Source organism: Balearica regulorum, chromosome 5 (assembly GCF_011004875.1).
Source record: "Balearica regulorum gibbericeps isolate bBalReg1 chromosome 5, bBalReg1.pri, whole genome shotgun sequence".
Taxonomy (NCBI): Eukaryota; Metazoa; Chordata; class Aves; order Gruiformes; family Gruidae; genus Balearica; species Balearica regulorum.
Genome location: NC_046188.1, coordinates 62,963,731 through 62,987,012, shown reverse-complemented (window position 1 = coordinate 62,987,012; position 23,282 = coordinate 62,963,731). Strand labels below are relative to the sequence as shown.

Sequence of the window (23,282 nt, the reverse complement as noted above, 5' to 3'; positions counted from 1 at the left end):
GGCTTCTTGGACTTGCAAACAGAGGTGATTCTTTGACTGATTAGATAGAATTAAGTTATTGACTGGCCTTTTACTTTGCAATTAAAGATCGGATTTGGAGATTATATACATCATTTGTTCACCTCAAAGTTCAGCTCAATTTTTCTTTTCTTTCCTGAGTTTTTACACACACACGTGTGTATCTGCTCTTTGACAGAGGGAGGTGAGGATACTGTGTTTGATCTCCTGTCCATAGTTCTGGTACCTGATGGCTAAATTAGATTACAGGGTTCCCTTTGGGGTAATCACTCAAGATGGGGGGAACTTCATTGCCCCATGATAAACATTAATTAAAAACAGATTGGCAAGTCTGTTCTCCTAAAGGAAATAGTAAATGGGACCGGGTGTTTGGTGCCAAAAGAAGGAATAAACCTTCTCTTTCTTATCTCATTATTTTTTATGTTGGGGAAGGGCAGTTACGTCCTAGCCCTAATGCTGGGACCAGGTTAATGGGGTTCTGCAGCTGGCAGCAACTCTTTTCCGGTTGTTGTTGCTAGGATATTCTTGTGTCCTTTTCGTTGCATTGCTAAAGCTGGTACTTAACAGGAAGGCAGAAATATCCTCTGTGATAATTCTGTGCATCGCAGAAAAGGCTTACTTTCTACCCCTCTACTTCTATCCTTGTTGGTCAGTTGCAGTTACTACAAGAGGAAGTTTGATAATCAAGGGAACTAAAATAATTAAGCTATAGTTTTTCAATAATACTCATAAGTTTTACCTTAAGAATGTGTGTGCTTTCAAAAAAGAATATATTTATCTAGAGTCTTGATTTACTGATAAATTTAGATAAAACAGGTTTAACTGTCTTGCCTAATGGGGTCTCCTTATACATAATAAGGCTATTTGTCATACCCTTGATAACCTAACCTTTGTTAACTGCTTAGAAACTATCAACAGAGAAGTCAGAGGCTCGGTTGTAACCGGGATACCTTCTTGCCAGCTCCTGCTTTATCCATTACTAAACTGCTAAACAAAAAAAAGAGTAAAGAAGGAATTGTTTAAACTCATTATCAGAATTAAACGACGTTTAGTAACAAAGCCAAAAAAAGACTAGAAATTGGAAAACAAGAAATATCTTATTTCCTTCCTTAAATATTATGACAAACATTGCCAGAAGGTTAGTGCGACTTGTTTTTGTAAATAGTGTTTCCACAATATTTTTCATGTCCTTATTTACATAGCATGGTTCAAATTCAAGTAAACCATTAATATTTTAGCAAGTAGAAGAGCACCTATTTTTACATTTTAGAAAAATCTATGTGCATTACGTTATTTTCTTTAATTCTTTCTTTGCTACAAATCTTTTTCAGACGGATTAATTGAAGAACTCTTTTATTAGTTTGGTTTAATTTTGGGACCTTTTAATTCTGCTAACACTTTAGGTATTTTATTCTTTTATCCACTAACTTTTGAAAGCAGGTTAGTAACAAATCAGGAATTGGCAAGTATTGTGATTGCAGTATATTCTCTGACATCCCTATAGATAGCACGTTAAGCAAAATAAGCGATAGATGTGGTGACAAAAAGACCACAGTCGTGTTTTTGTGTTATGCATACTGTACTGTGGCTATGACTACAAGATAGTTGCAAACTCTTTCCTAATGGTGGTGAGCAGCAGTTTGTATCTTTTCCAAAAGGATAAAGGAATATCCGAAAGGATATGCTTCTGGTTACTGTGAAGTGCTGATGATTCTCTCCAGCTCTGGCGGAACTGGGAAGAAATTGCAGCACTGTGTAAGCAGCAAGGATCCTGCGTGTGTGTTGTGATTATGTGAAGACATGGAGAGAGAAGATATTTGGGCTAGCATGGAGGCTAAAGCCCTCTTCCCCCCCATCTACCCTGTAAACAGGCATCTGCAAGACAGTATAGGTGTAACATTTAACAGCCATTCCTTTTGCAACTAAACACTAGGAAAGTAATTGACTTCATAAGCGAAAATTTACTCTTCTGATTGAGATTCTCTTTTGTTGTTTAGCAGGGCAGACTTTACATGTTAAATGTCATGTTGAAATAATATATTGCCAGTTATTTGCAGCTGTGAATTTCATAGAGGGTATTAAATTATTAAGGTGCATTGGTTTAACCAGTAGCCTTCTAGGGTACTAAATCTGAAAAAAAAATCCAATTGGAGTTTAAGTTGGAAACTCTCCCTTTTATTTCATAGAATCATAGAATGGTTTGGGTTGGAAGGGACCTTAGAGATCATCTAGTTTCAACCCCCCTGCTGCAGGCAGGGACACCCTCCACTAGACCACGTTGCCCAAAGCCTCATCCAACCTGGTCTTAAACACTGCCAGGGATGGGGCATCTATGTCTGAGAAGGGTCATCTCTTAATGTTTTATGACATTGAGTATTTCAAAACCTGAAATTGTTGTGACTACATGAGTTTTTTGATTGTAAGTGTTTATAACTTAAATATATCATTGGGAGGGTTGAGTTTGGGTTGATACTCTTTTCTTGAAAGAAATGTAGAATTTTGAGTTAAATCAATGGTGTAAAAAGCAGATGTTTGCAACTCTTAAGTACTTCTCTGAAAAGTAATCTACTCTCCTGTGCAAAGCATGAAAGCAAGTTTATTTGGGTTTATTTAGGTATTCATTAGTAAAGTACATTTGGATAACATTTTTGGCTCTTACTAAATTAATGGAAATGGTTTTGTTAATGTTTGGACCAGGTGATCTTTCGAAGTCCCTTCCAACTGAGCTGTTATCAGACCAGACATATAAAATGATTGGAGCAAGTAAGGATATTTTTAGAAGCAAAAGTTTCAAAATAACCTGTCATATTTCCCAAGAAGAACACAAGAAGGGTTGAATCCACAACCCTTAATGCTAATTAGAAGGAAATACTGAAGCTGGAAAAGATAACAGGGCTTAAACTCTCAGTTGCAGTGAGGAACCTGCACCAAGTCCAGACACACAAGCCACTATGCTCTATGGGATTTAAGAAAACAGTATCTCTCTTTTAAAAGTGAACAGGCTTGCTTTTTTTAAAGTAAAGATTAGGGCTTTCTGTCCTTTGTGCGTGTTAGCCTGTGGACTGGAGAGCATGGCTGAGAGGAATATCTGAAGAAGTGCTTTGGATGTGTGGGAACTGGACCTTCTAAGCCTTTGATGAGACAATCTGCTCAATTTTCACTTGGTTTTAAGTCTGCTTAAATCCATTGATAGCCACTGGTTTGCCTTTTTTTCCTTTTTTTTGAATTTTTTTCTAATATTTTCTAAATAATGTATAAAATAAATTCTACCTCACAATTCTGTTATCAAGCAAATCAGTAATAACACCTGTAGTGTATGGATACAAAATGGAACCATAGCATAGCAGAATGTATTTTATGCTCTGCTGTGGTATCAAAAAAAAAAACCTTAAAAAAATAGAACACACTAACTACATGAACTTTTAAATTGTGAGAATGTTGTCTCTTTCATTTGTTGTTGGTTTTAATTGTTGTAGCAATTGTATGTATGAAAGTTGTCAGTAATAGAAAGTCAGCTGTTCATCAGGGCATTGATTAGGTGTACATGGAATAACAATTGGGTAGCTCTTTGTCAGTTATAGAAGATTAGTACCGTGCTGTAATGGTTCCAACTTTAAGTTAATACATTAAATCATTAATCTTCTAGATGTAAGTGAGCCTGACATAATTAAGTTATCTTAATCTCTAGAGGTTTTAGCTTTCACTAAATATCTGAGCACTGAACTAGTTAACGTGAAGCAATCACAACTGCTTATAATGTCAACTATATTCAGAGAGGTTTGGTTTTTTCTTCTATGACACTTTCTTCTGTATTACACTTTCAGACTGAAAGCTACGTCTGCTTATATTTATTTTTAATACAGCTGTTAGAGACATATAGGAGAGTATTAAAATGTGTCACTAAACTATTTCTTGTTACCAACAGTAATATGAACAGTGCCTACACAAGGCTGCTTGAGTCTATTCAGAGGATCATTTACCAGGAAGGGTTTGATGGCTCCGATCCTCAGGTACTGAACACCCTCGTACTATTCTGTAATCCTGTAACTAACATTGTTTTCTGAATTTTCAAGGGTGGTACAAGAAGGTCTTGGACAGAGTAACAAGGGACAGGCTGTTTCTACGCATTGCTAAAGTAAACAAGCAAAGTAAATAGAAAGTGTGGTTCATATTTTAATGTACATTTGGAGTTTTCACCTGTTACAGATATACAGACGATGCAAGAAAAGAACTGTAAGCTAACATTAGTAAAATGCATCTTCTGTGCAATTAGCTAATAAATGGATTGCCAAATGTAATGTAATTCGGCAAAACACATTTTCCCCTACAGGTTTTGGGGTTTTTTTAAACTATTGCTTTAGCAATAATGTGCTCAAGACTCTTGAGATTGAACATGTAATCTTAAACTTTCCGGTTTTTCAATATTGTTTTAACTGTGAATTTTTTTATGAATTAAATGGTGTGCATCTTTATGTAGCAAGTATTGAAACACAAGCCAAGAAATAAAAATGCTCTTTCAGCTTTACAGATCAAAACAGCTTACCAGACTTCTGTACTCTTCATAAATCATAGTGTTATCAAAAACATTGTAAGCTTAACAACATAGACTGAAAGCTCTTTTCTAATTTGAGCAGTGCCCTGTCTATTATTCTTTGTCATATTCAGTAATATGTGAGTCCTTTGGAGTTGGTGCAAATAAAATAATAAATTGTATATATTGATGCTTAATTGATAGGTAATTATTTTTATTGTTTTACAATAGAAATGTTACTACAGTAGAAGTTAATTAGTGTAAATGCTGGAGAACCTCAAATAATAGAATAGAAGACTGTGTACTATTACTAGTTGAATATCTTAAAAACTCCTTTTGCAGGGAAAATAATGTTGGAATGGATGTTTTCGTGTCTAATAGTCTGTTTTAGAAGCGTTACCTGCACAGAACACTTGTGTGTAAATTCAGTTATTTGTGCTCAGTGTTTAGTCTCTGCTGAGATTTATGGGCAAGTTTGCCTTCCCTTTGGTGGCAGTGCCAGTCTGGAGAAGTAAATTGGTCCCTGACAGACACCTCTCCCCACTCGCTGCGGTAGCCATGGCAACAGGCCTGTCATCCTACCATACGCACCGTGCACAGAGATGCTCCTCCTGCATCGTGACAGGTCCTGTGGAAGCCCGAGAGCTTGCCGGCTCCAAAGAGCAGCGCCGAGTGAAACAAACACCCTGCCAACCTTCAGCCAGCAAACAACCTCCTACTGAAGAGATTAGACTGGTGTTTCTTATTTTTCTTACAAGTTACGTCTGACAGGAAAATAGCACCCTTGTATATTCCTGATTTTTTTTTTTTTACATGTAAAAGAAAATAAAGGTTGGTTGGAGTCAGTATTTTTTTATTTTTTGCTTGCAAGCAAGGAAAAAAAAACATCATGAAGAGTTATTTTCTGTACTTGTTCATCGTTTCAAAATGCCTTACTAGTATCAATAAAGCAAAACCAGAACTTGAACTCAGAGGAATTTAAAAGTATGTTTGCTAAATGACGTACGTAAGTTTCTGAGGTGAAACTTTAAAAGTTTAAAAAAGAGCCCTTTTTCAAGCCAGTTTATCCATCTAGAAAGCCATTAGCCATTGCATAATTGTTTCTGTTTCAAGGGAGATAATACATATGATTTTCTGGAGCAGTATCTTTCTTTTAAGATTCCTCTTTTCCCCATGCATTGTCTTTTTTTGTACACTCAAATTTTGTACATTTAAAAGCGGTATATAATACACACCTCTTAAAAACTAAGTCCAGATTTGAAAGTAGTTATGGCCCAGAACATGCCTTGGATCTTTTTATTTTCCAAGTCTATGAGAAATTCACCTCTCTACTACTCCATATCCCCTTCTATTTATTGAGACTTCAGAAGTATTTTTTAAGTACAATGAAGATTGCCAAGTAAGGACCAGTCTGTATTCTTCTGGACCTGTGTCCTTTCCTGTATATAATAATAATACAAGGCTCAGAGAAGTTTGTGCATGTATGCTCTTCCCCTCCAAATAATCCTCTCCCCTTCAGGTGGGTCCTGTTGGCAGTGGCTTTCATGAAGTTTGGAGAAAACTGCAAGGGCCAAAATGTAGCTGGGAGGTACTAAACTTCCAAGAGATTTACTGACTAACTTCAAGTAGATCCATTAATGACTGTCTGTGAATGACAGAAGCTGATGCCATTAGTGTTTCATTTTTCATACTGTGAAGAATAATCCTTCAGAAATCTCTCTACTCAGGAGGTATAGAAATGTGTTGCTTGTTGGATCTGGATTCAAAGGAAAAGTTTAACCTGACTGGTAAAACTTTGAGATATTTTTGGCTACTTTCACATCAATATGCCAATAATACTTAGACTTACTACTCCTTTTTATTGGCTCCTCTTTATCTAATTCCAGTATTTGAAGGGAGTCTGGAGAAAAGTAAGCAGAATGTGACTAACCTCAGCTGACAGAGGTTTGACATGATTAGGAAAATTAGTGAAAAGCACCATTAGAGGTTTAGTAGACCTCCGATAAAATGGTCCAGCATCTAGTATGATTAGTTAACATTAATGTTTTAAGGGACCATCTGCTGCTGGCCATCACAGATTAATATTTTTTGACTGTCCTGCATGACTTTGTGGGCCTTAGGACACTAGCCTGTTTGAGGTATTAGGCTACAGAAGACTTTGGGTTAAGTTAACCAAAGTAATAACCTGTTTGTTCACGCTGACTTAAACATCTTTGTTAAGAGCTATTTGGAAATTCAGGGTCTGACCTAGAAATATGAGCATCAGTTTTACATCCTTTTTAAAACCTCCTGGTAACTCTTTGCTGCTGATCATTAAGAATGAAACCTTTACAAATTGAGCATGGTTTTAAGTCATACAGAATAGCACTTGTTGTTTCAGAATTGTTTTGGTTTTTCCATGTTTGACAACAGACCTTTAATAGGCAACTTTCTTTCTTTAACGTTTTTGGTATGCTTTGGAGCTTAAGTTGGGTGTTTTCAGGGTAATAAAGTTGGGGGGGGTGGTTTTTTGTTTGCTTTGAGTTGGGTTTTTTAATTCTTCATAATCAGAATTCTTGCTGCCAAAGCAAACATTGTTGCAAAAATTACATGAAAAAGGTTTAAAAAAAATTCCAAACTAGTGAGAGTATAAAAGACGTAGTGGTGTATCTAAAAAAATGTTATCCTACTTTGTCATGCAGGCTTGTTGTTGCAGAGTATTAGACTTATGCTTTTCTTACATTTCAGGTATGGAATAAGCCATTTGTCAAGGCCTTGTGTGCCTGACAGAATTATACTGGTAGAAATTCTGTTACTGGCCAAAACAAATACATCTGATATTATCTGGTGTTTGAATAGCTTTATCTTTTACAACTCTGATGATTTGATACTGTGAAACAAGCATCTGTCATCCTTTATCCAATAAGAGAACTGATATTCTGATACAGTTTTTTCTGTTTGTGTGTTGTTCTTACTGATGTTCTTCCTAAGAAAAAATATTTTTCTCATTACTGAAGTTTCTGTAAGTTTTATGTATGTTTGCTGTGAAAGTTTGAAATACCAAAACACTTTTTCTGCATGATCGATATCCATTATATCTGGGGAAAATAGTTTAATTAAATGCCTAATTTTATGCTATTGCTTAAACACACATCAAGAAATGCATGAATTTGCTCTGATTAGAAGTCACTAAAGAATTAGACTAGCTTCTATTTTTCCTGTTCTTTTTAAAATTCTGATCATCCAAGCCTAACAAATAACATACAGAGAAGTCATATTGTGTCGTATTATCCTGTACTATTATCCAGATCTTCATAAGGTAGTGTAAAAAGTTAACTTTACATAAGTAAAGCCTAAAAGCCTGCAAAGCCCAAGACTAAAGAATCCGCCAGAGTTAAAACATGCATCGCTTCACAGAGCTTATAGGCGAATTGGCAGATCAGCTTACTCTGTAAGCCATGAGACTTGGATAAATGGAGAGCCATGTGGTACTAACCGTGTTTCACAACTCGGGCTCTGTCCACCCAATATGGAGAAGGAAGTTATTTAAAAGAGTAGTTTCTTGTCTTGGCAAAATCTTTCCACTGGATTTCCAGAGCAGCTGCGCAATGTTTTGTGCTTGATAGTTACTGTTCGTTCCAGCTGGTGGAAATGAATATCTACAGTTTATCAAACCACTTTGCTGTGATGAAAACTACTGGGAAGCTTTCATTTATCTAAGCTAGTCTTTTATATATTTTATATATATATTAAAAAAAAAATTAAAAAAGCTGGCCTTTAAGTCTGAACCCTGAACTCTAGAAATGTATCTTTGATCACCTTTTACAGGAAGTCTTTCAACAAGGGCACTTATTGTCTCTCAGCTGTTGATAGCAAATATAGCTAAAATCCTTCTCAAAGATCACCAGGAAAGGTCATATCAGATAAGCTGAAATGAGATTTGTCATCATGAGAGATGACATTTTACTTTGCATAAACAAATTACAACTCTGGCTCCATAATCTACCCCTTCAGAAAAGGGGCTTTGTCTTAGCCACTGCCTCTGTTGGATGCTCTTCTGCGAGGCAGCAGATAGTCTTTAGTTAGGTAACACAGGAGGCTCTTTAGGATTTTACATGTCAAAACAGCTTAGATTCTCATACCCAGTAGCTAACTAAAGCAGATCCAGAAACCCTTGTGTCAAGGACTTTCAGAAAAGTGTCATCCTTAAGAGACAATCTGCTGATGTCTCCAACAGACTCTGTTTCTCCATAGCTGTAGGTAAACCTTCCTTCATTAGTTGGAAGGAGTTGACAGGAATGTAGACGATGCTTACAGAGACTACTATAATAGTGAAAGTGCCGTGTGTTGGTGACGTAGGCAACCAACCTTGTTCATTTAGAAGTAGCAGAACATGTGAAACTGAAGCAGTCAGAATAGACAGGTTATGGAAGTAACACAGCGGAAAGTTGAAAATAGAGGGAAAAGTTACTCTCAGGCCCTTCTAGCAGACCAGTTTAGAGCTGGGAGAAGAGATTCTTGTGCATGTTTTTTAAGGCAGTGATGGAGGAGAGAAAGGACATGAAAAATCATGGTATTGTTGGATTTTGTGTCAGAATATACATTTAGCTGCTTAAAAAATTAGTAGTTTCCAATATTTCTGTGCTCTTACACTTGTATGTGCTTATCTGGCATAGCATGATATCCAGTCAGTGAAAAAATGCCATTCTGTTTGTTATTTTTATAAGTTCATCTGAGATTAAGCTATGATTATATAAACTATGTAATCATTATCGATATGAATTCTATAAGATGTATTTTTTTAAATACATTACATGACGTTTTCTTCTTAATGTTTAAAAATAACAAGTGGCTTTTTTCTCCCCCCCCAACAGAAAAAACAGAAGAATATTTTGCGGATAGGAATTCAGAGTCTGGGTTCCATGTTGTGGGGTGATGACATTTGTAGCAGTGATACTCCGGAAGATGTTCATAGCCTTACAAAATTTCTGTATGTTCTCCGTGGCCTCCTCAGAAAATCTTTGTCAGCCTGCATCATCACAGTGCCTGCTCATCTTATCCAGGTAGGAGTGCTGTCTTTGCTATATTTCATAGCTGACACATCAGTTAGCAAAAATTTAAAGTTTATGGTAAGAACATAAATGCAATTTTGGACAGTTTGAAAACTCTTTTTGTTCAAAGGGCAAAGTTAAAACATGGCTTTGCTGTATTGCTTCAATACTTTTGTGGGACAGTCGTGCTGCATAATCTACAAAGATCTAAGCATAAAACCATTGTAGATGCCGTTATGCCTTATGTGGGTCGTAGTCCTTTTTGAAAAACTATCAAAATTGCAGAAACTGTAATAAAATAAAGAGAATCTTGCTAGCAATCTCTTCTTTTTTTTTTTTTTTTTTACAACATCCCTACAAACTTTTCCACTACCTTCAGAACACTGTTTAGAGTTACACTACAAGACATTTCAGTCCACTCTCTTCATCTGTCATGGATAGATTATGATGATGTGTGATATTGGTTTTAAAGCCAGGAATTTAAAGGTAACAGGTTTACTCTTTAATTCTAATATCCCCTTATATTGGGACCAAGAGTAAACCAGTTACGGTATCAAAGTAATTTTCCCAACTGCAAAATCAAAAGCTGCTAAAAGCACCTTTCCTGAGAGTATATGTCTGAGACTTAAATGTTTATCTTCTGGAAAAAAACTTTTTTAGCAAATGGAAAAATGTAGATAGTCTTTTTTTCTGCAAGTGGTAATGTAACTTTCAAAAGCAAAATTATTATTCACAATGAACAGAGAAGCTATAATTTTAGACATGAATTTGATTTGATCATAATAAAAAAGTACTGGATAAAACCTTGTATTATGCAAAATGTTTTCATAGTAGATGAGTTTATCGTTTGATTAAATCCTATCTTAGGTAAGTACATGACTCTTCACTTAGGTATTGCGTTTTGTAAAGGTGTTTGAATACCTGCAAATGTTATTAATCTAGATACCTGGTGCACTTACTGCTTTGAAAATAGAGAAACTTGATTTTCTAGTTTTACCATTGTAATCAAAACTGTATGAATATTCCTCTTGCAGTGAAAACCTCCATCTCCTTACTGAGCTATTTTTAAATATTAGACGGCAGTTTGTCTTCAAGAAGATTGACAGTAAAATTTAATGCAATGAATAGAATTTGTGAATGTAAAAGTAGCATCCTTCTTTTTGCACATTGAAATTGCCTGTCCACAATTGGGACATACAACTGATTCGTTGTACTCTTTTTGTATCTATTATGTCAATAAAAGGTATAATCATATTTTAAAGAAGAAGTCCAGAAGCATCTCTAAGAAACAAACTGAAGGACGAAGGGTTTTGTTTGTTGCAAACTAACCTGGGAAGTTGATTTTGATTTTGTGTTTATAAGTTCCATGTAAATCAATGCTCATGGACTTAGGATTGAAATTATACCTCATTTTCTAAATAACTGTTTTTTTTAATTTTGACAGAATTGTTTTACAGTACGTGCTAGAATATTCTGCGGGATTTTAAAAAAAAAAAAGGAAACATTATTTCCAGAATCTTTGCTTAGCAGCCTTAAACAGCAGCCTTTTTTTTTTTTTTTTAATTGTTAAACTTCATGTATCCTTCTTTAAGCACTAAACTATGGAGAAAACTGTCATTAGGAGGAGCAAAGCTGCTGAGGGTTCCTTATACCCCACATTACTCAGTTCCCAGAGCCCTGCTGTGTAGTTGTTCCACTCTCCAAGAAGCCTGTTAAAGAGCCCCTGAGAGCATGTGTACAGCCCTCCATGTTAATAGTTAATTGGTGAGGATGGCAAGATGAGAGGACAGCCGAACATGTGGTCTCTCAGGCTCAAGCCGTAGACAGACCTTTAGTTATAATAACAGCAGCTGCTCACATTCTCACAACCCAGCTACTCACCATTCTGTTGCTGAGGTTTCTTGCTGGATTAAAAAAGTTAAAGAAAATACCTTTTCTTTCCAAGAGAATGAGAGAGAGGGATTTTTTTTTTTTCAAAGTGCATTTCTGTATATGTATTTAATTTGATCAGAGCAAGTGCTAGCATATGCTTTCTCAGTTGAATCTTAAAGTCAGTACACTGAAGGCAAAGAAAATGCACACTATTTTTCTGAAGATGTAGTAAATTCCACATTTATTCCCTGAATGACTGTTTCTATATTTTCTGTGTTATCTTTTCGCTCCCAACTGTATTAATGGTCTGCAGGTAAACTGTTCACATGAATAATTTCCATGAAGGTAAATAGAAGTTCAGAATCACATTTTAATCAAGGTTTTATCTGCATAACATATACAGAAAAATAGTTTCATTTTTTACCTGCTTTGTCTTGAAAAAATAGATTTTTAGTAGTGACTCATATCATATCTTGTCTCTGTCAGCCCCCACTACTAGTTACTCCAGTGAAGAAGAAATAAAACTCGCAATTGATAGTACTGATTTTCAACAGGGACGATGTCTTTCCAAGCCAGACTAGTTATATTTTTTATATTTAGTGTATGAATAATGCACATATACATATATGTAGTTTGAGATTGGTTTCTTTTATATATTTTGCCAAGTACTTGCATGTTTTACTGTGACAGGGAGTTCCACAACTTCAATCTACTTGGTTTCATTCTTTTTCAAAAAGTTTAATTTTGCCTTTACTTTTCATCAATTATATCTTTGTTCTTGGCTGATGAGACAATAAGATGAGGCTCCCTATTTTATCTTTTCTGTGTTCTGATTGTTTTGTATTTTTTTCATGCTGCCTTCTTAATCTGTTTTTAAACATTCACTTTTCTTTTAATCATATTTTATTTTGTTACAGTAACATAATGCAATAATGCTATTATTGTTCACTTTTCCTACATTCTAATGTCTGCTTTGTCTCTTTGATGACTACTGAACATTAAGCAGTGATTTTGTTCTTGATGCTTTTTCCTCTGTGGTACATATCCACCAATGTGGCTCTTTCATTATTCCAGCTATTCATTGTCTCGGATTTAATAACTTTGAATTGCATTTATCCAGAGATGATGCTCATTCACCCAGTTTGATGGGACACTGAATGTCTTCACAGTCTTCTGTAAGGCTATATTTTGGTAAAAGACACAAATATACAAAAAATCTGGTTGTGTACAGAGTTTTCTCAGAATAATTTAGAGAAATTGTAGTCCACTAAAGAACACAGATTCTTTGTGTTTTATTGATGAAACTTCTAGTGAAAAAAATGCATGAAGAAAAAAGAAAATTCTCTTTTCTCCACCAGAAAAATAGGAATACATTATTCTGGAAGAGGATTTCAAGAAAATGACACTAAAAACTTATCCAATTATGAATTTTATTCAGATGATGTGTGACAAGTTTTACTTGATTGATATTTTCTACCGATTGAACATACTCTTATCTTACACTGTCTGTCAGGTAATAAATATTGAGATACTTACGAGTATGATTAAAATAGTTGATGGAAGGTTATTTTTCAAGTCTTTCTACTGCTTCTTGAAAATGTATTGTGCGTAGGAAATCAGATGGTGCATTTGAAAAGGGAAAATTACTTCTGTTTTTTAAATCTAGCATTGATCAAGGAGGACAGACTGAAGAGGGATTTCATTTGATATTACACTTTCCAAACTTTAGGAATATTATAAAATCAAGAAAGAACTTTTTCTGTATGTTGATAATCCCTGCAGTTTAATACCTAAACAAAAAAACCCCAAACTTTTTGTGCTACAGAGTGTGTGACTTAAAGCAGTTTAATGTCACTATTTTATAATTGCAAAAGCCCTAAATTAGAATTTAAAATATTTTCCTATTGTGTTTTCTTCATTTTCTTTAATTACTAGAAATCATTGGTAAATCCAAAACCATCTTTCACCCAAATTACTAAATAATGTTCGTAATTCTGTTCCTGTTCTTCCCAATTTTGTATCACTTAAGTAATATTTTTTTAAGTAGATTATTTTCACTGGGAGAAAGCGTAATGCTTTTGTTAAAGCCATCCTTTATTTTGAACTTGAAGCTGTGTTACTAGTAAGGACTAACAACCATATTAGTCAGCATGTACCAAGGGAAATTAATTTACTAATGAAAAGTCAGTATGAATAAGTCTCGTTACAGAACCTGTCCTCAGAGTCTGAAGTTCTGTTTAGCAAGGTATTTTCATTATTTCATCCAGTATGTTAAAAAATTAATTTCCTACAATATTAATGTTTTGATGCTTTGAATTCACTGAAGTGCCTAAGTTACTGTATGTTTCAGTGTAGAAAAATTCAGAAACAAACCTTTTCACATCCATAGCCTTTTGTGTTCACACTGAGTAATTTAGCAGCTAAACTCGAAGTCAGGCAATAGAGTGCTTTAGAATCCATTGCTAATATAGGATTATAAGATGTGAACTCCTAGAGCTTGTGAATTTCTCACAGTTTGAAATCTTTATTCCTATGACAAGAGCTAAGAGTGATTGCCTGCCTTAGAACTCTAACTCCTGAGAGTTCACAAGTGTAAAATGCTGAATAACCTTCAAATGTATTTGATGATGTAGCTGCTGCACACAAATTTGTACTGAGATCAAATGTCATGTAGTTTCTATATCATAGTTAAGCAAGCTTTCAAAATGCTTGGCAAAATAGAAACTGTGAAGATTAAATGGTCTTTATATTTTTCTATATTGGGGGGTTTTTTTCTTACTTTTTAATGTTGTATGTTGCTTTTTGTTGTATGGGAGAAATACAGTTGAACAACCGTACAAAGAATTATTGAGAATCAAGAGTTTATGACAGGTATTCTTGGGTTATCCACATAGTTTTCAGATATGCATATTCTGGTTTGGATATGCTGGACATGCCTAAAAGCATCTTTAAAATTATGATCTAGTAGGAAGCTCAGAGAACAATTCACAATCAAATTAAATTGTGTGCCAGTAAGTTATTTTGTTTTCAATTTCTGTTATTGTTGATAGTATTTGCGAATCAAGTTGCAGTACAAATAGAAATATTTTGTTGTTTCATAAAATAAGTTTAGGGTTGCCAACAGGCTGTATTCTAGCTCTACCACTTCTAATTTGGTAACAACTACCCATTTCAAAAACAAATATAATATACATCTGAAGCATGTTTTTGTACCTACATGTTAAATGTCTCTTAACTGACTTAGCTACATTATGATGAACAGTCACATTGCATGTTAAAACTGCATATCTAAAACGGCTTTCTCATTTTAATAAATCTTACTTTTTAGAGGGTCACTATATACACATCCTTATCACCATCTCATCAACACACTGTCTTTTAATCAAAAAAATCACTTTTCCAAAACAAATATGTTAAACTTTAAAAGTTAATGAGTATACGCAACATTGCAATTTTATTTTACATTTTATCTATATAATCTGAAAATACACCGATGAAAACTTTAAAAAATTAGGTAAGATTTAGAACTAAATCTTTCAACTGCAACATTAGACCTAAACAGTTAAATATCCCATCACAGTATGGAGATAGTCATCTGTTCAAGCATATGGAATCTTTTGGCTACTGGACTAAGTAGTTAATATAATGCCCAGTGTCCAGACATGGACACAACTGTTATGGAAGCAGAAGGGAAGAGGCTCATGTATTGAGCCCATTTGGACACTGATAAGTAAAGATGAGAAGAGTGACTTTAAATAATGCAGGACAAAGTAGTTCTCTGCTTTAAGCAAGTAATTCTGTTAGAAAATGGAATGTTTTATCTCAAGCAATGCTATTTTTTTCGCATCAATAGAAGTACAAGTTCTTGGGAAAAAAAAAAAAAAGCCCTGTGAATCTAGGATTAAATGTGGGGTTTGTCTGTTGTCTGTTGTATTTCAGAACGAAGAACAATAATTTTGTGTAAAACTATTTTATATTTGTATTATTGCCTATGTATTTCTCATCTTAAATGATTTTCAAATAACTGAATATTGAATTTCTGTGTTTGCTTAGAAACATTTTTATATGAACTTTTGGTGTTGTTAAAAACCCTTGAAATTTCACAATCTAATTTTACATCTTTTTGTTTAGACCTTCTCTATTAATTACAATATAATCATAATAAAAAGGAATACTGCATCTTTAATGATGTTTTTGTGCCTGTGTAGTTAAGCTTTAATGCTAGGGGGAAAAAAAAAGATTAAATTAGCCTTGTAACCTCTTTCTCTTCCAGACTGATGATGGAAAATAAAAGCTCTTAGCCACAGAATGTAACACTTAGAATTAATATTTAATTAGACCAGCAAATTGTACACTGTGGCTGAAAGCTTCCAAAGAGTTGTTAGTGCCACAATTGACCTACAAGTTTAATAATAACTCACTTCTAGGAGCAAGTGCCAGTTCAGCATAGTGGAGCCACTGTAAGAAAGTCCTGTGAGATTAAAATCAGCAAACCAAATGGCAGGCGAGGATTCCTGGGATGGAGCCTTCTGGAAAGCTGGGAGCTGGAGTAGCTTTTCAGCCAGGATTCAGATGAGAACAGTGGGCAAAAAAAGCTGATCCCTCCTGTTCTGGGAGCTTCTGGTTGTAGGCCAAAATCCTAGAACAGATTTTTTCTAAATGTTCTTACTGCAGCTATTAATTTATATCACAAATCAAGTAATGACTGACTTGTCTTCATCTTTTAATTAAGTTTTAATGCAAACATTATCACTGAATTCTCAGGTCATGAATTTTACTCATGGAAGATCGGCACTTTTTTGGTACGATGTGTAATTTAGTATGTTTGTGTTGCAGAATGTTTCATTTTATCGTATCTCACTGCTACACAAAAGGGTTCTTGTTGTAGTACGATACGATAAGCAATTTATAATAATATAGTGAAATATGTAAATTAAATACGAAATGTGTATACATTGTAAAATAGAATATTTTGAAGGTTAAATAGCTTAATCTTGCCTTTCATTTTATGAACAATTAAAATATAAAGCCAGTAACTCTACCATTAGATATCCATCTGAGCCTTAATTCTATGGCAAATTATTCTAGTGAAATAGGGCACCATAAGTTCAAAAATGTGCAAACACACAGCAACAGACTGAGGAAGGAACATTCTGCATTATTTATTGGCTAGATCCTAAATAATTAAAGAAATGCCTACTCATTAGTTAAAAATTAAAGCAGGTGAGAACCTTGCCAGCAGAGGGAGCAGTCATGTCTTTCCTTAGGTCCCCATCGTTTCCAGCCTACCCATCATTTCCACTCTACCTCTTCTTATTGCCCAGCCAGTTTCCCATCTGGACCTAGCTTTGCCAGCCTGCTCCTGATGACAGCCTATAATTTTATACTGAATAAGGGATTAGGTTTTTTGATGATTTTATATTTCAGAATCTTGCTACTTGATTACCTACATCAGTTAGATGTTCCTTTTGATATTTGTGTGCTATTAATTGAAATAATAGTGGAGGATCTTTTTGATCACCTGTGAGTAAAATGCAATTCACTGCTTAAAGAATTAAAGTTGCAGCAATAGTTAGCCTTTCTGAATTGGTAAGCAAACCGCAATGACATTTTTTTTCAGGCAAAATGGCTACAAAAGGAACTCCTAAACATTTATCTTATAATCAATAGTTCCCAGTGGGGTCATAGGATTTTAGTTAAGCCAGTTGGTCTCAAATACATTAATTTCAGCAGTTTTGTTATGGCTTTTTTGTAATATGACTCTTACTCTTTCAGTCTACTTTTGCATCCGTATCTTATACTACCCTATGACCAACTTGTAGCATTGAATATTTTAGGTGTTTAATTTTGTAAACAAATCTGTTCAAATGGTCACTTCATTTTTGCGATAATGCAAGACCAATAATAACATACAGTTTTCTATATATATGCTTTTTTAACAATAAGACAATCTCATTACTAAGGACCAGATAGTGCTCAGGATAGGTGCTGGGCTCATCTCAGCCCAGATCTTGTACTAATTTCTTCCCAGCTCCTCACCCTTCACTGGAGAAGGGCTCGATCAGGCTTATTTCATCTACCCACTGCGGCAGGACTCATGCAAGAGCCCTGCACCCCAGAACCCTTCATAGTCACATGCAGCCTGTGCATTCAGCTTACTGAATCCTAAGGAAATCCTCAGACGAGAAAAGCACTGAACAGGGATTCAGCTCAAAAAGTGTCACCCTTTAATACCCTGTACATCTGTCACCTCTTTCAGCCAGATAATAACGGGATTTTCAGCACCCAGCTTTCTGGGCTTTGACTCCCACATCATCTTCATAATACCTGGTACCCCAAAACCATAGGTGCAGTCTTCTAAAGCAAGCCCTGAATAGAGGGAGGTAGACAGGGCTTCAACAAAAGGCTGAGTTTGGTTCCCAGCTCACTGTTGACTGGCTTGTAACTTTGGACAACTCGCATGACATCTTTGTGCTTGTTACATGACTTGTAAATGAGGAATGCAGCACTTGCTTGTCTTTTGTAAAGCTTGGAGATCAACAGATGGAAAGTTTGATTTAAACTACGTAGTCTTTGTTCTCACCTTCATTTTTGTAGGCCTCAGCAGCAACTGTTACTGACTTGCTTGTTTTGAGTCATCACTCATTTCACTGTTGGCCTTTAGGTCTTCGCTCCAATAGCAAAACAGACATACGTTTTATTTTATAGGGTGCCAAGGTTGGCTGGCATTAGATTCTTTTATAGTTTAAGTAATGGACAAGTCCAGGTCATCCATCTTCACTGAAGATCCAAAGATACAGGGTTTTTAGTGTGTGATATTTAGTTTTTATTTCCCAGATGATTATTTTTCCTGAAAATTTATCCAGAATTTTTAATTGGATACTGTGTCATTGACCTTCATCTGATATATTGGATAATAACATTGCAGTGTGTTAGGTGTAAGATAAGTAAACCACGGCTCAAATGTTCTGAGTTTTTAAGAAACAAAAATACTAGTTCTAACTGGTTTCACAGTTGAAAGACTCTTGAGTTTATGTAGACTATCAGGACAGACATTATTAAAAGCAACTTTAAGAGAACAACCAAAATCTGGAATTAATACATCATGTAACATATTGGCCAACAGATGCTTTGTTACTCCCTTCCCATTTTTACGAGTGTGTTGCATCTAATTACCTGCTCATGTCTTCACTACATGTCCTTTCTTTGCTTCTGTAACTTGTATAAAATTATTTGATGATACTACTCATTGCTTGAAATTAGCTAATGTAATACAGAATACATATAAACAAATCAACCAAAATCAGTCCTTCTGTGTTTTCAGCCATATGAACAGATATTTATATTTAAGTTCTATTATAGTCAGTAAGGTTCTTCAAAGATAAAAGAAGATGCCTAATCAGTCAGAATCCCTAAATGTGGATTTCTCATCACTGAAGGCATTGTAGTTTGTAGAAAATACTTGAAGTATATTTCTAGGATATCTATCTTCCAGCAAAGACATCAGGCTTGTATTTGATTTTCTTGTGATACTGATACAGATTTCTACATATCAAAATTTGTTAATGTCCTGTTGCTCGTCTTATATGCCGGTGCTCTGAGTGTACATTCATTTTAGAGCCAAAATCCAAAGTTCAGTTAATAGATTTGGTGTGTGCAAGCACTGACAACAGTGCTAATCAACTTGGAGTCAGAATAAGTATAGAATTTTATACTTTACTGTCTTTGTTAATTACTCATACAACACTTTTTGGGAGAGCGGTTATTAATCTTTTATTTTGGGGATTTGTGAATAATGAAAACGTGCACAAACTGTATCTCTCTATAAAACTAGTACAACTAGTACTAGTACTAAAACTAGTACCTAACTTATTTTACCAAAATAAAATGTATCCATAATTCTGTGATTTTCTGAGCAGTGATTATTAACAAATGATGATAAATATTTAAGCCAGGTTTCTTAATCTTAATAATTTATCTTTTCAATTTAAAATCCTTTGGAGATTAAGTAGTAATGATTAGTGGTAAATATTTGGATATTGTGAAGTCATTACAACATCATTATGTGATAATCTCAGAAAATATCAAGAATTATTTAATCTATTGAATATCCAGCCAGTGTTTCATTATAGTCCAGTGTGGCTGCCTACGTTATAGTGCTAAGCTTACTTCAGCTTTGTGACAGAATGTAACAGAAACAAAAAAAAGCACAACCACTTTTTGAGCTTTTTTTTTTAAATTCATGCACCAAAATTTGCTTTAAGTTCATAAGTTTCATATTACTTTACATGAACTTGCTTGCTCTTTATTATTGAGACCTTCTTTCCAATCAAGTGTCAAGGTTACTGGACTCACCTGTTGGTAACAACACAAATTGTTGCCTACAATTGCAGTTTTACCTAGACCTGGGGACAATGTCTGAATTCATCCTTAAATTCTGTGCTGGCATACAGACTGTATGCAACTCACTCTTTAAACTGGGTTTTGTCCCAGTGCTAGCAGTTGTCTATAGTAGGTTTTGAGGTAATGAAAGTCATTTTAGGATTCAGTGTATTAACTCTTAATTAAATATTTTAAAATAAAATCAGTGATGGGATTAGATTACCAGAAGGTAAAGGTACAGAGGTCAAATATAGCCCTCTACCAAAATACAGGCCTAATGTCTCTTGGAAAGCAGACATAGTCTTAAAATACCTTCTTTTCAATTCAATGTATAAATCGGTATTAAAATTATGTTAATGTATTGATCAGAATACAAGTGCAAATATACAAACCCGATGTGATTCAAGAGCTTAATGTATTTATATAGGTGCTAGTTGGATCTCATTGTAGATCTTTAACAGGAGTCTCTTTTTTGCCTTTTAAATTTTGAGATTGTTTATATGTACTATGTAGAAAAGTTGAAGCCGTTCTAAGAAAATGTTCCATTCACTGACTTGACTTAATGCAGCGGAAGGACTGAGAATTTAAATATTTTTATTACGTAAATTTTGTGAGGTTTTTAATTTCTTTAGAAAGTGACAAAATAAAAATGGGAGGACATATCTCTGGGTGTTAGAAAAATTTTGACAGAAAATCGAAGAACTAGAAATTACAGACAGATTTTTTTCCTAATACGGAATCCAGGTGAACCAAGATTGATTTGATTAATAGTAGTAATGATAAAATTGTATATTAAGAACTCAATCCAGTAGAAATGCACAGTATTAATTTCAGTGTGTAAATTTGAACGTACAGGCTATACATATATTTGTGTTGGCAGAATACCATGCTTTATACTCAGACACAGAAGATGATACATTTTGAAATGCTTTATTTGTAAATAAGTATTTTTAAACACACACAAATAATTACTCAAAACTACGTAGATTCTGCAGATAAATTAGTAAGACAAAGCAATCTTTTTCCATAATTGTCCTTCCCAAAAGCTGGTTAAACACATATGTATAGTTCCCATTTACATATCCAACCAGCTACATGGATGTTCTTGAGACGCCGTTTTGAAAATACACTTTGGTTGAGCCCAAATATTGCAAGTTTGCACTTAAAAGAAAATGTCTGTTTAAAACAGTGAACACAAAGTAAGATATAGAATGGATGCCCAGCCCAGCCTGCACAACAGGGTTGCTACCATGTTGTTAGAATAATTACATTTTGGCTGAACTAACTAATTTAGAAAAACTGCAGTACATCTAGCAAGACTGAAAACTTTCCAGGACTGAGTTGGGGTTTTTTTATGTTTTAGTGTAATTTAAAACAATACCTCTTCTAGCTGCCAACAAACTCTTTCCCTGAATCTCCCCATTCCTGGCTTCCCTCCTAACCATGTCCTGGCTCACCTCCAGAGCTGCCAAGTTTATGCCAGAAGCAGGAGGTAGATTTGTATGGGGCTGGAGGAAGATCTGGAGCTCTGTTAAATTTTCAAGCCCAGATGGGGCAACATGATTTGTGTGTTTATGTCAGTATGCCATACATCACAACTATCTGTGTGCTGACGTCAGCTTCGATTGGACGTTAATGTGCTGAACACTGCAAACTAGAAAATACATGATAGATACAGATCTATGGCAACAATGCCACATAAGCAAATGTCTGTTTGGTGTGGCGATTCACTGTGCAAAATATTTCCCAAGATACACTGCATTAAGCCAGGAGAATATTTTGACACACTTTAAAAACAAATACAAAATCAGCGTGGACAAACAGACTCCAGTTTAAGAAAGCAAACCTGTTCAGAAGAAGAGCTGAAACCAACATATTGAAGTATGTATCATTAGGCAAATATTGAATTGCTGTCCCTCACTTTAATCTTTCCAGAATTAAGACCAAGTGGGAAAGATGCTAGTCTTAGGATTTGCAGGACTGTTAATGATGAGGATACCTTGCTGATGGTTGAGCATCTTTCTGTCCCCAGTTTTTGTAGCCCATTGTTATCAAAACCAGCAAGCAAAAACGTTAATGGACAGCAAACATTTTTTCAAATGATGGAATATTTTTTCTGTACCAAGAGTGTAGGTTAGCTTCCAGAAATCATCAGTGTTTATTTATTTATGTAACAAATTTGTGTTTCTTGCTTATACAAATAACATCCAGCAGCCTGCTGAAGAACTGGCAAAATGTGGTAATTTCTGGTCTGTGGATTTACAGAGGTCACTGCCTACTTCTGATTTATATTTATACCATGTTTATGTGATTGCCCCTGTAGAATAATGTGATCAAAAGTTTCCATTAAAATACAGATTACTATCTCTCTCTTCCTAGAAGAGGAAATAATGTGCAAGTCAGCTTTTAATATTTCAGGGGTGGATATAATAACAAAGCTTAGGGATTGATGTGTAGGCAGTGGTTTTTTACCTCAGATCACTTATGTTATTCCTCAGAAAGGAAATTCTGTAGTATAACACTATTTTACCATTATCCATCATTAGACTTTGTAGGTAAAATTGAAGTTCCCCGATTCCATAGGGATAGATCATTTTGGCGTGTGCACAAGTAGCGGCTTTGAAAGGAGACCAGCCCCCAGGATTTAATGCCATCTGGCCCATAAGGTGGGGAAGGGAGGGGGTGTGAAGGTACCATGGGATCGGTGGATTTAGGCCTTGTAACCTGAGCAGATTGGCTTGTGCAGGACAGGCCACAGGTTATTTGATGTAGTTGTCAAGAAACAGAATTCAGCTTATTCTTTGGTGGGAGTAGGAAATGTTCACCTTTCACGTCTGCTTCATAGGCTTCTCCGTGGCTAGGAAATATGCTGTTAGTGAAATGTGGGTTCATGAAAGCAATTGGTGTATTGATCACCATTTTAATAAACCTGTGTGTCAGTACAATGCATGGACTTTTCCAACATATCTAGGACTTTTTCCCTTCTCTCTGCTCCTAATTGCCTTATAAATTGTTGTTGTCACATCGTTTACCAGTGTTGGAATTGAGCTTTCATAATAAGCATCAGTCGTATAACTTATGAAAAAAATGCAGAATGTGCAAAATGATTTCAAATTAACAAAAATTACAAAACTATAACTTGGAGCTATGGAGGCCAATTCTTGATATTTGGAATGGATATTCTGAGGTGATTGGTCTTGATAGCCCTGAAGGTATGATGGGTATAGCACCTACAGCCATCAAGAGCAAGAGTATACCAGCAGTCCAGGCGGCATTAAGATAACTACATATCTTAAAGAAATATTTTGCTGCTTAGCACAGATTTGTCTCTTGTTTTTTCACTCATTAAATACTGACATCATCAAAGCATTTAAGAACATTTTATCCTTAGTTACCTCTGAAGATCTCTGTTGTGACCTTTGAATGTTGCTTTCTGCTCTATAAAATTA

The 23,282-nt window shown here is 35.0% G+C and overlaps 1 protein-coding gene across 3 annotated transcripts in view; it reads left to right on the top strand.

Annotated features, from left to right (window-relative positions):
• ELP4 (elongator acetyltransferase complex subunit 4) overlaps window positions 1-23,282 on the top strand; it is a 150,451-nt gene that overhangs the window by 42,380 nt on the left and 84,789 nt on the right. For all 3 annotated transcript variants that reach the window (XM_075755285.1, XM_075755287.1, XM_075755286.1), the window contains exons 6-7: window positions 3,944-4,028; window positions 9,403-9,591. In XM_075755285.1, the coding sequence (XP_075611400.1) occupies window positions 3,944-4,028; window positions 9,403-9,591 (274 nt within the window). The remainder of the gene's footprint in view (window positions 1-3,943; window positions 4,029-9,402; window positions 9,592-23,282) is intronic.